The sequence below is a fragment of the Eschrichtius robustus genome, chromosome 14, assembly GCF_028021215.1.
Source record: "Eschrichtius robustus isolate mEscRob2 chromosome 14, mEscRob2.pri, whole genome shotgun sequence".
Taxonomy (NCBI): Eukaryota; Metazoa; Chordata; class Mammalia; order Artiodactyla; family Eschrichtiidae; genus Eschrichtius; species Eschrichtius robustus.
In genome coordinates, this window is record NC_090837.1 from 95,774,592 (window position 1) to 95,790,410 (window position 15,819).

The window sequence follows — 15,819 nt, forward strand, 5'->3', positions numbered from 1 at the left end:
ACTAGGACCCCCTTCCACCCATCACAGTATATACTGTCTCAACATGAATACACACATGCATATACATCTATGATATATACGGAGATGTAGCCTATAATGAAAGTTCACTATTTAGAGGTAGGAAGGCAAAAAACAAAAAACAAACAAAAAACTTCTTTCATATTTGGGTAAGTTAGGGAAAGTAGAATATTCTTTAGTTACCACGCAAAAGCTTCATGAATTTCTGGAGCTTTTAAATGATGGAAGAAAGGGGGCAGGGCAAGGGAGGAGAAACAGATCTTCTGGGCTCCTTTCTCTGTTTCAAAAGAAGGGATGAGATAAATAGCACTGCCCTAATAAAGTAATGGAACAGGAGGAATCTAGGAAGAAGTGAAAATTCTGGCAGAGCGCCCTGCAGGTCTCTGAAGGAGATGTGTGTTGAAGATGCAGGAAGCCACTGGCAGGGAATCCTAGGATGGCTAAGCTGGGGCAGGAAGCCAAAGCCTAGGACACTGCATTAATCAGAGATGGTCACAAAAAGTGAAAACAGATAGTGAAAACAGTAAATAGAACATATGTCCCCTAAAAGTAGAATCAGATGTTCTGGGGAGGCTGGCACCGCCGATGACCAGCTAGAACAGGTTGCGTGAGCCTCCTCCTCGCTGCACACCTTCATCCTTCTGATCGGTCCCATTTCACAATGTCAGCCACTGTCCTGTTCTACCTTAATCCAGACCAGCTCTGGGAGCCGGTCTGTCACCGCTGATGTTAGGCCCTACTCACCAGAGTCGATGCCTGACGCCTCACACGGCCACTCCGGGTCCGCTCCCCACCGCTGAACTAGACTCTGGCTGATACAGCACAGCTTTGTGTATAATAATCCCTGCCCATTGCATTGTTTTCTGTGTTATTCCGGCTTCCTCAAACGGAAACTTCTGAGAATAGAACTGATATCTCTTCCTCTCCAGTTCCACAGTCTCCACTATAAGAACTCAGCAGATACAGGATCACTGATCAAAAGGAAGGGCGTGAGTGAGTACCAGAGAGCAGTGGTGTCCCAAACTCAAGTCCAGATAGGCTATTCTGCGGAGTTTCTACCAAGAAGCAATTAAGAAAAGTTTAGTTTATAGGAACTGCTGTAAACTTGTTTTTATGTATCTCACTATAAACAGTAGTTTTGAGTTATCTTGCTATAAGTTATTAGTTATCAAATATTAGTGATAAACTCGACTCATCGCATTTTTCTGGAGAGATGTTCTCCCCAAGCTACTTTTAAAGAAAGAGTATTGAAAACTGAGTGAAAAATAAAGGAATTTGCTGTCAGCTAATTCACCCACTGAGCAGCTGGTTTGCATCTCTTCCCGTTTCGCTTAGAAAACCTTGTGCAATTCCTTTTCTGCCTCATAAGAATGAAATGTAAATGGTTTATAGTAAAGCTTAATAATCTTCTCTTCCTTATCTCCTGACAAATGTACCCATAAAAGTTATGCAAAATATATCTTAGGGCAGTGATTCTTGACTAGCAGTGACTTTGTTGTCCCCAAGGGGACATCTGGCAATAGTTGGAGACATTTTTGGTTGTCACAACGAGGGGAGGGGGTGATACTGGCATCTGGATGGGGGGAGACCATGGAGGCCCCCTGTACAACACAATGAATAGAACCCCACAGAAAAGAAGGAAAAAAGTGGCAAAGCTTCATAACATAAAATATCCTATTACTTTATAAATGCTCTTCTTTTTTATAGACACAAATAAAGAAAGCACACAATGGATCTTAAAATTCTACAATTACATATACCATGGGAAGGGGGAAGGAACAGTTTTAAGCAGACATCTGGTATCAATTAGACCTGATGTTATAATGCAGGATTATTAGTTCAAGAATCTCTAACAGCAAATAAGCTCTGTAGCTCAGCAGAAGGAACAGGACAGATCAGATCTGACTCCCTACTATAAACCACTCTTAACCAGATCAGGACTCTATTTTATCTTCTGGCACATCACCTGAGGACAATTTAACAGTAATATATCTTACTAATAACCATCAACTTCAACCTTTAAAAAAAATTTTTTTAAAACATTCTCTACAAAACCAATGTCCTTTGATATAAATTGTGATCCAGCTCAGACCAGGCCTCTATCTTCATTTTCCTCACAAACTATGTAGAAAATTCCCATTACTAAGCATTCCTGTCTATTGTCTGGGGAAATGAAGGAGAGTAAGTGTAAGATTTATGACTGAAACTCCCCCACAGTGATAAAACACAGCCAGAGGCAGCAAAGAAAAACTCCTTAGAATTTATTGCAAAAATTATAATCAACGCAAAGAATCTTATCAAAAGAATGTTTTCCTCAAAGTTAAGCAAAGTTACTTTACAATTCCCAAAGCTGCTTAACGATGAAGTCGCACTGGCATTTTTCACTTCTCTGTCCCTCTCCCTTGCTTCTCATCAAAGCCACACACATACCCCCATGCTCACTCGCAGGAGTCCAGTACTGTACCTCACCGAAGTCGTCACTGGATACCTTAAATATCACTGGGCGCCTTCTAGGTGAACAGCGGGTGGGTGGGCGTGGATGGTGGGGTGGGCTTGTGGATGCCAGGGGGAGAGCCGGCGCAGACCACACCTGGACCTCCGAACTCAAGGTCCCCTCTTGTGGGGTCCCACAGCTCTCAAGGTGGGTGGTCTCCAACCGGCTCCAATTAGGAATCCACTCCAGGAATAATAAGTGGGACGACCCCTGTCCTAGATGAAGACCTGGTCTATGCACACTCAAGGATAAAAAGGATCTTCAAAAATCCTTCCGTAGTTGCGCTCTCTCGTAGGAAGACAGCTCCAGATGAGATTTTGTTTCCCACGAAGTGCGAAGTGGTGCTCTCCCACATGCCCGCGCAGGGTCTCGGGAGACAGTTTCTGCCCTTCAAGGGCTGCTAAACTGGTTCACCTCGACGCGGCACTGACTTATGCACCTCCAGGTGTGAACACGCGGGCACGCAGCCTCAGGTGTACAAACTTGGGGTCCGCTCCCAGGTGTACAGACTCAGGGGGTGCACACACAAGTATGCAGACGCGGGGAGCCGCTCCCAGGTGTGCAAAGCCGGGTGCGCACGCACTGGTGAACGCACTCAGGCGCGCACATAGAGCCGGGCAGGTCAATCCCACCACGCTGCGAACGACAGGTCTCGACAGGGAACCCCCAAACTCCGGTCGGCATCCTGCCTCCACCAACTCACCTCCTCCAAAAATTTGGTCAAATCGTACACCTTGTAATGCAGGATCAGCCAGGTGCTCTTGCTGTCGTTGTGCTTCTGGATCTCTTCCAGGGTATAGTACTTAACGGCTTTGTCGGACTCCTCTGCCATTTCGGAACGCGTCGAGCCTCAGGCCCTAAAAGGAGCAGCGGAGCCGGGCGGAGATCAGCGGGCGTCTCCGCGAACTCGCCCCGGGACATTCCCCAGGGCCCTGCTCAGCGCCTGGGCAGGGAGGCAGGCACTGGGGTGGGGCGGGGGAGGGGGAAAGGCCGAAGCAAGGCCTCCGATGATTGGCCAAAATTCGTGTCACTCAAGGGTCCCGCCCTCGACCGACACTCCACCAACTCCAACGGGCCGCGCCCAGTGCGCGAGTGTTGATTGGCTGCAGAAGGTGCCCTTCACAATCACAGCTGTGGGACCACGCGGAGGACGGGGCTCCTTTTGCGTCTGCGCAGAAGGTGGTGCCGCGGAGATCCAGCGCCAGGACCTGCGCCCGCGGGTGTGGGTGTTCCTGGCGGACTTGGCGAGGTGGCCGGAGAGGGAGGGTCCGACGGGGCGGGCGCAGAGTCCATCTTGTGCAGGGCAGCGACCCCACATCAAAATCGCCGCGATTTCCCAATCAGGTCAGATCACGCAGAGCCGGGCGTTAATTTGTAACAAAGTCGTTCCGCTGCGAGTGTCGGGGTGGACTGTTAGTGTGAGAGGAGATGTAAACGAGCCTCGTGGACGTTAAAAGACGCAGTTACCTCATTTAGCCTCGACAAAACAAGTGTGCTGCCCAGAACAGTGCTCTGTAATTGCCCGACCCATCCCCAGAACTGCCCCATTCTCACAGGATAAACAAACACAGGGAAATTGTTCTATAAAAGCAAAAACGTCCTAATGTGCGTAGGACGTATGTCGCTCTGAAGTTATTCGCTATTGACCCTGACTAGGCGAGTACTTGTATTAGTGCCTCCTGTCTATTCTCAACAGTATATTGTTTAAGGTAAATCCTAAATAACTGATTGCTCTTGGAATATAGTCTGGAACAGTTACCTCCCCAGCCGGGCACCCATAGGAAGATTTACAAATGTTCTATTTTAAAAAGGCGGGGGAGAGAATTCCAGCATATTAAAAAGTCGTCTGATATTTATTAAGGTCTTTTTCGGCAATGGTATTTAATTCCAAAAAGAACTACACAACAGGTTACACATGTAGGTCATCCTCCCAGAAACTAAGCACAGTTCTTCCACACTAGCTGCTGATGAATGTTAGCTTCCTGTACCCCTGCTTACCTCTTCCATAGGAATGCAAGGCCATGGAAAAGACATTTTCCCAAACATTCCAAATAGTCTTTAACCTTTTCATATGATGGAATACACTGATTTTCAAATACTGCACTAGCTTTGCATCTCTGAAATAAACCCCACTTGCTTACGATGTATAATTCTTTTTTTTATTTGCTTTTAAAAAAAATTGAAGTATAGTTAATATACAATGTTGTGTTAGTTTCTGATGTACAGCAAAGTGATTCAGTTATACATACATATATGTTTTTTCATATTCTTTTCCGTTATAGTGTATTACAAGATATTGAATATAGTTCCCTGTGTTATACAGTAGGACCTTGTTGTTTATCTATTTTATATATAATAGTTTGTATCTGCTAATCCCAAACTCCTAATTTATCCCACCCCCTTTCCCCTTTGGTAACCATAAATTTGTTTTCTATGTCTGTGAGTCTGCTTCTGTTTTGTAAATATGTTCATTTGTATCATATTTTAGAGTCCATGTATAGATATCATATGATATTTATTTTTCTCTGACTTCATTTAGTTGTTAATCTCTAGGTCCATCCATATTGCTGTGTCATAATTTCATTCTATTTTACAGTTGAGTAGTATTCCATTGTACATATATGTGTGTGCATATATATATATATATATATATATATACACACACATATACGACTTCTTTATTCATTCATCTGTCAATGGACATTTAGGTTGCTTCCATGTCTTGGCTATTGTAAGTAGTGCTGCTATGAATATTGATTGGGGTGTATGTCTCTTTTTGAATTAGAGTTTTCTCTGGATATATGCCCAGCAGGACTGCAAGATCATATGGTAACTCTAGTTTTTTTAAGGAACCTCCATACTGTTCTCCATAGTGGCTGCATCAATTTACATTCCCATGGTGTAGGAGGGTTCCATTTTCTCCACACCCTCTCCAGCATTTATTATTTGTAGACTTATTTGTATTGTTTCTGACCTGTGTGAGGTGATAGCTCATTGTAGTTTTGATTTGCATTTCTCTAATAATTAGAAATGTTAAGCATCTTTTCATGTGCTTATTATCCATCTCTATGTTGAAGAAATATCTATTTAGGTCTTCTGCCCATTTTTTGATTGGGTTGTTTGCTCTTTTGTTATTGAGTTGTATGAGCTGTTTGTATACTTTGGAAATTAATCCCTTGCTGGTCACATTGTTTGCGAATATTTTCTCCCATCCTGTGGGTTGTCTTTTCATTTTGTTTATGGTTTCCTTTGCTATGCAAAAGTTTATAAGTTTGATTAGGTCCCATTTGTTTATTTTTGCTTTTATTTCTGTTGCCTTGGGAGACTAACCTAAGAAAACATTGCTACGATTTATGTCAGAGAATGTTTTGCCTATGTTCCCTTCTAGGAGTTTTATGATGTCATGGTTTATATTCAAGTCTTTAAGCCATTTTGAGTTCATTTTTGTGTATGGTGTGAGGGAGTATTCTAACTGCATTGCTTTACATGCGGCTGTCCAGCTTTCCCAACACCACCTAATGAAAAGATATGTAATTCTTTTTATGTATTGCTGAATTATATTTTGTTAAGAGATTTTCTGTCTATATTTATGAGAGATATTGGTGTGTAGTTTTCATTTTATGCATTGTATTTGTCTGGCTTGGCTATCAGAGTAATACTGGCTTCATAGAATGAGTTGTGAAGAATTCCCTTTTCCTCTGTTTTTCTGGAAAAGTATGTGTAGAATTGGTGTTACTCTTCTTTAAAAGCTTGGTAGAATTCTCCAGTGAAATCATATGGGCTGGCAGATGTATTTTTGAGGAAGTTTTAAACTATGAGTTTAATTTCCATAACAGTTATAAGACTATTCAGATCTGTTTCATACTGGCTGAGTTGTGGTAGTCTGTACTTTTCGAGGAATTGGTCCACTTCATCTGAATTGTCAAATCTGTGTATAGAGTTGTTCATAGTTGTCCCTTATTATCTTTTGATGTCTGCAACGTCTGCAGTGATATCCTCTGTTTAATTCCTGGTAGTAGTAATTTGACCACTCTTCTTGTTGTTATTGTTGTCAGCCTTGCCAGAGGTTTGTCAGTTTTATTGATTTTTTCAAAGAGCTAGCTTTCTGTCTCTGATTTTCTCTATTGTTTTTCCTTTTTTTTTTTTAAATGTCACTGATTTCTGCTCTTTATTGAGTCCTTCTTTCTGCTTGCTTTGGGTTTCTTTTTTTTTTCTCCCTAGTCTCTTGGGGTAAGAGTTTAGATTATTGAATTGAGACTTTTCCTCTTTCCAAATGCATGCATTTAGTGTTATAACTTTCTTAAACGCTTTAAAAATAGTAAACCAGGGACTTCCCTGGTGGTCCAGTGGTAAAGAATCTGCCTTCCAATGCAGGGGATGCACGTTCAATGCCTGGTCAGGGAACTAAGATCCCACATGCCACAGGGCAACTAAGCCCTTGCGCCACAACTAGGGAGAGAAAAACCCACATGCCACAACTAGAGAGAAGCCCTAGTGCCACAACAAAAGATCCTGCATGCCTCAATGAAGATCCCGCGTGCCGCAACTAAGGGCCAACGCAGCCAAATAAATAAATATTTAAAAAAAAATAGTAAACCAGATTATGTATACTATTTTCCTAACAGTTCCCTGGTCTGCTGAACCTCCCCGTGACTCTGGCAGAGCAATGAGTCTCTTGAGTGCATGGCTACCTCTATAATCCGACGTCAAGACTGTTTCAGATTTCAGTCCCAGTTCCAAATAACTCCGTAAGTGGTTAAAACAAAACTTTGGTGCCAGTGACCTGGTCCTATCCCTGGATTAGTAACTTATCAAATGCATGACTATGACTTAATCAGTTAACTCATCTAAGCCACTGCTTATAAAATGCTTAGCACAGGGTCTGGCACATAGAAAGCAATCAATAGATTTTCGCAAGTGCTATTATCAATCAAGACTTCCTTATTCTAAAACACAGGTATAAGGAAACATCCTACGTGGAAGGTGCTCCAAGGTGAAGTAAATTTAGGCAAATTTAGAAACAAACAAACCTGAGAAATTTAAGGAACATAAGAATTTATAAACTCTTCCTGACCTCCCCTCCAGCAAAGAAATTTTAATAAACATTTAGAAAACCAACTCTACTCCTAAAGTTCCTCAGGTAAAATATACTGTAGAAAGCACTCAGTCTTCTAACATAAAGCACAAATAAGCAAACATTATTACACTTTTTATTCCTTTTCTAATTCTTTCTGCCACTAATGCACAAGAAACACTTCATCAGCTCTTTCCTTCCCATTGACAAATCATTATATTTGCCATAACCATAGAGAGCAGGTTCCCCCTTAACAAATGGGCACTCTAAAAAGATGGACTCCAAATCAAATTATCTACATGGACAATTGGTATCAAATCCATGTCTTTTAAATATGTTAGCATAGGTTAACCTTTCCCTTCTAAAAGTATCTGTATCTCTAGTATGTGTACCCTATTTAGTTGATTTCCAAACAATTCCCCATCTATTAGCAATAATATCCAAAATTTCCTAAATTTTTAAAATTTTCATTCATTTTAAATAAAGCGTTTATGTCTTGAATTTTTCTTAATCCATGCATATTTATAACACACCAGAATGTCAGTTGATAATCTCTAATCAATTGAATAGCAAAGGCAGAAATGAGCAGAAAACAATAGATATCTGATCACAAAGGCAATACAAAGGTCTTAAGTTCATTGCTGAGGTAGGACAACTTTCCTCAGTAACTTCAGACAAAGAAAAGTTAATTATATGTAGGACATTTTATTGTAAATACGTCTTAGTCACATTTTCCTTGTATGTCCATCTTTAAGTAGGAGCAGGTAAATAAAAAGATTAGATGTTTGATTGTACATGGTTGCAATATTAAACTTCTTTTTAAAAATCTTTTTGTCTCCAGCACAAGTAAACAGAACAAGAGTAAAATGGTATAGATAAGGAAAGTTCCAGATATCCTATTTAACTCTGTAAAGGCTTCAGGGTTCTAGACAGTTCTATGAAATACAGCTGATAGTGTTATCATCATCAGGTCACCCAAGTCAGAAGCTTGGGAATCAGTCAGGTCAGTCTCTCCTCTTTATCCCTACTACCACTGCCCCAGATTTGCCTTTCATGATTACCTGCCTATCTGCTTACAATAACTTCCTAACAGGCTCTTTTGCCTCTAGTCTTGAATTCCTCAGACCCATCTTCCATGAGTAATGGATCCAAAATTAAAATCTGATAATATCACTATTTGCCTAAGACATTCCAGTGTTTCCCAATAACTAAAGTTCAAATTCCTTACCAGAACATCCAAGATCATTCAAAATCTGTCTCTCTCTCTAGCTTCATCCTTTGTCATTTCCCCCTCAAGCCTTATAGCCTAGCAACAGTGAGCTATTTTTAGATCTCCAACACACTGCATTCTTTCCTCATTTCCATACCCTTGCTCAAGCCCTGTCCTTTGCCTCTTACCTTAAGTTTACCTCTTACCTCTTACTCTCCTTACCTCCTTTCTCCTACTTCCTTTATCCTGGCCAAGGACTCAGGATCCTTTTTTTTTTTTTCAGGATCCTTTTTGACTCAGCTTAGGAGTCAACTGTGGAGGAAGCATGTGCTGACCACACCCTTCCCCTCCAAGTAGCGCCCTCTCTGCTCCTTTATTCCCCAATCATGGCTATCATGCACTCACTACATCATCGGTCAACATGTCTGTCTTTCTCACTGGACCAAGAGTCCCTAAAGGACAGGAATGGTTAGTCACATCTGTATCTTCAGAGCCTAGCACAGTGCCTGGCACTCAGCACGTGCTCCAAAAATGTTTTTGAATGAATAATAGTATAAATGTGATATAGGAGATGGCATGTGAGTACTTGGAAAAATCATAATTACACTATAATCATACTGAGAAATGTGGATTCATTTATCTGACACTAGCAAGAGTATTAGCCAAGTTTTTAACTTTTCCCAGGACACCTACTGAAACGGGGTGGGGGTGGTCCTGGTAATCATCAGTTAGATCCATTACACCTGTAACTTGCCGTCACTGATCAAGCTTGCTTTAATTGTTTTTACAAAAACTTGCATGTACTCCAAGTGTCAGCCCAAATAATAAGAGATGTTTGCCCAAGTTGTTTATTAGGAACTTGGAGTCAGCTATGTCCAGTTCAAGCTCCAGACAGTTAAGACTGCTTAAGATGGCGAAAATGTCTCATGTCAGAAGGCCAAAAACTCCTCCCTCAGAACATGCTAATGCCACCATTTTCTGAGCATGTGTCCAAAGAAGACGCCTGTAGCTTAGTTGCACAACGATGATTATCTCACCTTTTTCTTGTCTCTAATTACTTTTCCTCACACTCCCCGTGCTCCTGACACCCCAGCTTTATTCCATAAATATCCCAAGTTCCTTGCCTTTGGGGAAGTGGATTTGAGATTTGTTCTCCCATCTCCTCACTTGGTGGCCTAAAGAATAAACCCTTTCTCTGCTGCAAACCTCAGGGTCTCAGCGTTTGGCTTGCATGTCAGACAAACAAACCTGGCTCGGTAACACTACAAAAAGTAAAACTGTTTTTCTTTCTCAGTCTAGGAAACTGGGGAAAAGAAGCTAAATGCAGCAGCAGCAGCATGAAAATAGTTTAAAATGAATGAGTGTGTGGACCTAACACCAGTCCAAGGTGTTCAATGCAGCCACGTAAGTGTACAAGTAACATGAATGATGGAGAGGGCAGTGGAGTTCTCGAAAGCTGGGAGCCCCATATCAGAAACACAGCTACCTACCTAAATAAAAATACCATCTAGGACCTCTAAGGCTGACGCTAGAAGGAAGTAAAAGTTTCTTCTTTCTAGGTATGCAACTGCATCCCTCCATATCCTTCTTTCCCTGATTCTCTCACTGATTACTGATACCACTCCCCACTGCCTACCACTACGCTACTCTCTTTGACACTCTGGCATAAGTGTGGATAAAGAGCCCTTTCTTTGCTTTCTTACAGCAGAGCCAGAATATTCAAATGAACTTTGCTAAAGGATAACCTAAAAGAATTTTCCACTATGAGAGCCTGACATAGTTCATTCACCTTTAATAAATGAAGCAGGGCTTCCCTGGTGGCACAGTGGTTAAGAATCCACCTGCCAATGCAGGGGACACAGGTTCGAGCCCTGGTCCGGGAAGATCCCACATGCCGGGGAGCAACTAAGCCCGTGCACCACAACTACTGAGCCTGCGCTCTAGAGCCCGCGAGCCACAACTACTGAAGCCCGCACGCCTAGAGCCCATGCTCCGCAACAAGAGAAGTGCCGCAATGAGAAGCCTGCACACCGCAACGAAGAGTAACCCCTGCTCGACGCAACTAAAGAAAGCCTGCACGCAACAACGAAGACCCAACACAGCCATAAATAAATAAATATAATACATAAATAAATTTATTAAAAAAATAAAAAATGAAGCAGTGATGCCAATTCAAAAAGTCTGTCTGATTGTCAAATCTCAAATGACTGTGAAGTGCACACCCAGTGAGGACCCTTTTTAGGGACCCTTCCAAGTCCCAGTCTCCCTCTGTATGTCTGAGGGCAGATGATTATAGTCTACCCATAAGTACAATCTTAGACATCCCAGTTCTTCGAATTCCAGGCCAAGGTTCGTGCTGAACCCAGCCGTAACGCCCATCTAGGTCTTGTCATCTTAGTTCCACTTTCCCGTCTAAAGATCTGACTCTTCCCCAGGTAGTTCTTCTGAGAAATGACCTTCATTTTCATGTGGTACTTGGCTACCCACAAAGTATGGGCTAATCTTTGCATGTCCTAACAGTTTAAACATGATTTAACACAATGCAAGAATCTTAATCTTTATAAAAGATACATACAGGTAACTAGTGGGTGGAATCCTTAAGAGCATTCTTTCCCATCTTGAATGCCTGTGAGTGAGATAAAGGGAAACTTAAGTAACTCATATACTTGGAAAATTGAATAATCTTGCCCACAAGCTTGTCATCAAAATGTATCCTGTGAGGAAAGTTTTTCCCTGGATGAAAATTCTTGCTGGCCCTATAACATTCTGTGGTTTTTTGTTAATTAAAAATTATGATGTAATGTTTTATACATATAAATGGATGTGCGTATATATTTTGAAGCATAGTACTATAAATGAACACCAATGAACCCTTCACTTGACTTGGGGACAGTGGGCTCCTCCCATATCCCATTCTTCTGCCTCCCCAAAATCATTATTATCCTGAATTGTGTTCATGATGTCCTTGCCTATTAAAAAAATGTTTTGCACATATAGATATATCAACAAACAATTTACTCAGCTTTCCTGGAGAACTATTGAGTTTTATAAAAATAGGATTATACTGTATGTAGTCTTCTGGAACTTTCTTCTCCATTCAAAATTATGTTTTAAAAATTCATCCATATTGAATAGAAGGAAATACAAAACAAAAGAACAAGAATGGTCTTCGCAGCATTCTTCATAATAATTCTAAACTGGAAGCACTCAAATTGTCCTTCAACCTCAGGAAGGATAAATATATACACACAATGGAATCCTATCGAGCAATGAAAATGAATAAAATACTGCTGCCCTCAACAATATGGATGAATCTCATGAATATAATATTTACAAAAGAAGCTATACACAAGAGAGTTTGTGTTGTATGATTCCATTAAGTTTTCAAAGCAAGCATGTATGGTGTTAGCAGCTGGGACAGTAGTTACCTTAGATGAAGTGCGCAAGTGGCTGGGAGAGGGCATGAGGAGTACTTCCTGGATACAGGTAATGTTCTATCTTTAGATCTGGGTGGTAGGTATATAAGGGTGGTCATTTTCGAAAAAAATTCGAAAAACCGTCTAAGTGTCTACAGTAAGTCCCCTACATACAAACCTTCAAGTTGCGAACTTTCAAAGATGCGAACGTGCATTCACGTGTCCAGTCACGTAAGTTAGTTCACGTGTCTGGCATACATTGTCACGTGTGTGCATCCTCTACAAGTGGTTGTGCTTTTTTGTACTTTACTGTACGGTACTGCTGCTGTGCAACACAAGGAGCTTACTAATGAAGACCCGATGGAATTGGAGGCTCAGAGAAAGGACGAAGAGAGACAAGAGGAAGAAGAAGTAACTGAAGAACCGAAGAGATTCACGACGCAGGAAATGGCAAGGGGATTTTCTTTATTTGAGGAGGCAATGTTAGTTTTTGAGGCACAGGACCCAAACGTAGAATGGTACACGAAGGTTGCAACAGCCATTCAGAATGCAATCCAGTATTACTGTCATCTATGACGAGAAAAAAAGAGCTACTACCCAGACATCACTGGATCATTTTCCAAGAGGGTAGACAGAATTAAATCCAGCAAGGAACCAGAACCTGTGCCATTAATGTCAGGCCTGAGTGAAACTGCAGCTTGCCCTCCGTCTCCTATTGCTGACGATCCTTCAGCTCTACCATCTCCCACCTCCTCTCCCTCCTCCAGTCAGTAACTTCTTCTGTTCACTCGATGCCAGCCCCTGTATGCCAGCTGTTGTACTATACTACTGTACTTTTCAAGGTACTGTACTGTAAGATTTTAAATGTTTTCTTTATTTTTTGTGTTTGTTTTTTATGTATTATTTGTGTGAAAAGTATTATAAACCTGTTACAGTACAGTACTATATAGCCGATTGTGTTAGTCGGGTACCTAGGCTAACTTTGTTGGACTTACAAACAAATTGGACTTACAAACGTGCTCTTGGAACAGAACTTGTTCGTATGTAGAGGACCTGCTGTACTTATGATATGTTCACGTTTTAATTTTGAAAGTTTTATCCATATTGTTGCATATAAAAGTAGTTCATTATTTTTTTCTTTGCTGTATAATATCCAATTTTGTAAATATAATTCAATTTATCTATCTGTTCCCTTGTCCCTGAACATTTGGGATTTTGTTTGTTTTTTGCATTTACTTATTTTATTCAACAAACAATGCTGCTACAAACATATTTCTTGGTGCACATATGTAAGAGTCTCTTCAGGGGAAGTGTATATAAGGAATTTCTAAGTCTAAGGGTATGTTAATATTCAACTTCAGAAGATTACATCACATTATTTTCAAATTTACATTCCTACATTCCAACAGTGTATGGAGATCTTATTCTGCATCCTTACTAACCCTTAGAATTTTGCCAATACTATGGTATTTCGTTGTGGTCTTATTTAGATTTAATAATTAATGAGGTTGAGTATCTTTTCATAGGCTTATAAGCCATCCTTTTTCTTCCTTCTGCAAAATAACTGTTCATGACCTTAGTGCTTTTTTCTATGACTGACTGTCTTACTCTAATTGATTTGTGAGAGTTCTTTATATAATCTGGAAACTAATCACTTGTGGGTTACTTTTATGAAAATATCTTCTCCCAACTTGTGGCCTGTCTCTTCACTTTATTTTACTTTTGAAAAACAAAAGTTTTTTAAAAGCTTTTTATTATAGAAAAGTTCAAACACACCACAAAAGTGGAGAAGATAGTAAGATACATAAAAGCACAGATAATAGGAACCTTCACTCATTTTCAACAATTATCAAAACATGGCCAATTCTGTTACCTCTTTGTCACCACCCTCATCTCCCATGGGATCATTCTAAAGCAAATCCCAGATATGTCATTTCATCCATAAATACTTCTATACGTCTGTGAAATAAGGATCTTATAAGTATTATCTTTAGATGTTATTTTGCCATCTAGAAAATAATTCCTTAGTACAATTAAATATAGAGTATGCAAATTTCTAACTGTTTCATAAATAGTTTTTATAGTTTATTTAAGTCAAGATCCAAATAAAAGCCATACATTTCACCTTTTATGTGAAGAGAACTGGACTATTTAGTACTTGGATGTTTGATGTAAACTGTTTGTCATAGGAGGCTGATTTTACTCACCAACCTTTACTACAATCTCCCAGTTGGGGTTATAAGTAACCAAACAATATGTAAGTATTGAGCACTTCGTTACCAAGTTAGGATATCTAAAAGCATTCCTCTTTGCCAAAACTCATTTTTCAAATAAAATAAGTAAATTACTCTAATAGATCAAACATTAAACACAATGCAAAACCTCATTCTTTCATAGTATAACTTCTCGAACCTGGTAAGATGTGAGGTTGAAAAGTGGCAAATCTTCTCTTACTTGATAAAAATCTCCTGACATTCCACCCATGAGCTTCCTCCTCCTCATCTCCCTGAACTTATACAGGAGTCTCCCAGGATTCAGTGTGAGGACTTCTTTCTTTCTACCCTTTCACTCTCTTCCAGATCTGTTCTGGTCTCATGATTTTAAATACCATCTATTACATACAGATCTCTCCCCAGAACTCCTCCTCTTCACTTCTCAAAGTTAACGTGTCCCAAAACTGACCTCCTCTTATTTTCATCCACAAACCTTCTCCTCCCAGTCTTCCCCTTAAGTTAATGGCAACCCCATCCTCCCAAGTCAGTACAAAGACCCTGCAGCTATGCTTAACTCTCAGACTCCACATCAATCCATATCCACAGCCTATTAGATCTAACTTCAAAGGATCTTCACAGTGCAATCCCATCTCATCACCTCCACTGCCTCTGCCCTGATCCCAGCCGCATCTTCCCTCTCCTGGACCACTGCCATTGCCTCCTAGCTGCTCTCCTTTCTGTCCCTCTGTTCCCTTCAGGCCATTCTCAGCACAGCGCCTGGGTGCGCCCGTTACAAAACACATGGCTTATCAAGCCTAACACTGTATGACCCGCTTTAACCTCCCGGCCTTGCGTCCCTACCTCTCCTTCCGGCTCCACTGCAGCCAGCTGGTCACCCTCCCGCCTGCCTCAGGCGTTCTGCTTGTACTCGCGATTCCCTCCCTTACAACGTCCTCCCCCGACCTCCGTGTGGCCGCCCACTCCCATCTCCTTTCTGTCCTACATGTCACCTTCTCCATGAGGCCTCGCGACCTCCGAAAGGGCCTCTCCCGGCACTCCGTCTCCCTGTCCCAGCGCACCTATCACCATCTTCCAGACCGACATTTTGCACACTTATCGTATTAATCTATCCCCCAACCCTCAAGAAAAATGTAAGCTCCAGGAGGACAGGGAATGCTCTTAGTTCAATGCTCCATTAGTGACTCCTAGAAAAGCTCCGGGCACACAGCAGGCGCTTAACAAATACCTAGGAACTAGCCCTTGCGCCGGGCTTCCGCTCCACGCCACGCTGCAGGGCGCCCCACTCAGGAAGTTCCACCGCCAGACGTTCAGCGGATCCAAGGGCCGCCCTGCGCATGAGGCCGGACAGCCCGTCAGTGCAGCGAGCGCGGGGC

General features: G+C 41.4%; 1 protein-coding gene and 1 long non-coding RNA gene across 3 annotated transcripts in view; one reads left to right on the top strand and one right to left on the bottom strand.

Moving 5' to 3' along the window:
* The window catches only part of CYB5A (cytochrome b5 type A), a 28,800-nt gene extending 25,321 nt beyond the window's left edge, over positions 1-3,479 (bottom strand). Inside the window, exon 1 of one of the 2 annotated variants that reach the window (XM_068562222.1) lies at positions 3,216-3,479. In XM_068562222.1, coding sequence (XP_068418323.1) covers positions 3,216-3,344 — 129 coding nt within the window. In that variant the 5' untranslated portion in view covers positions 3,345-3,479. The remainder of the gene's footprint in view (positions 1-3,215) is intronic. The other variant, XM_068562224.1, reaches the window with a different exon arrangement.
* A 213-nt stretch (positions 3,480-3,692) lies between these two features.
* Positions 3,693-13,063, top strand: LOC137776103 (uncharacterized). The gene is made up of 4 exons (XR_011076174.1): positions 3,693-3,856; positions 7,138-7,260; positions 10,091-10,200; positions 10,502-13,063. It is a non-coding gene; the product is annotated as an uncharacterized lncRNA (long non-coding RNA).
* Positions 13,064-15,819: the final 2,756 nt, after the last annotated feature.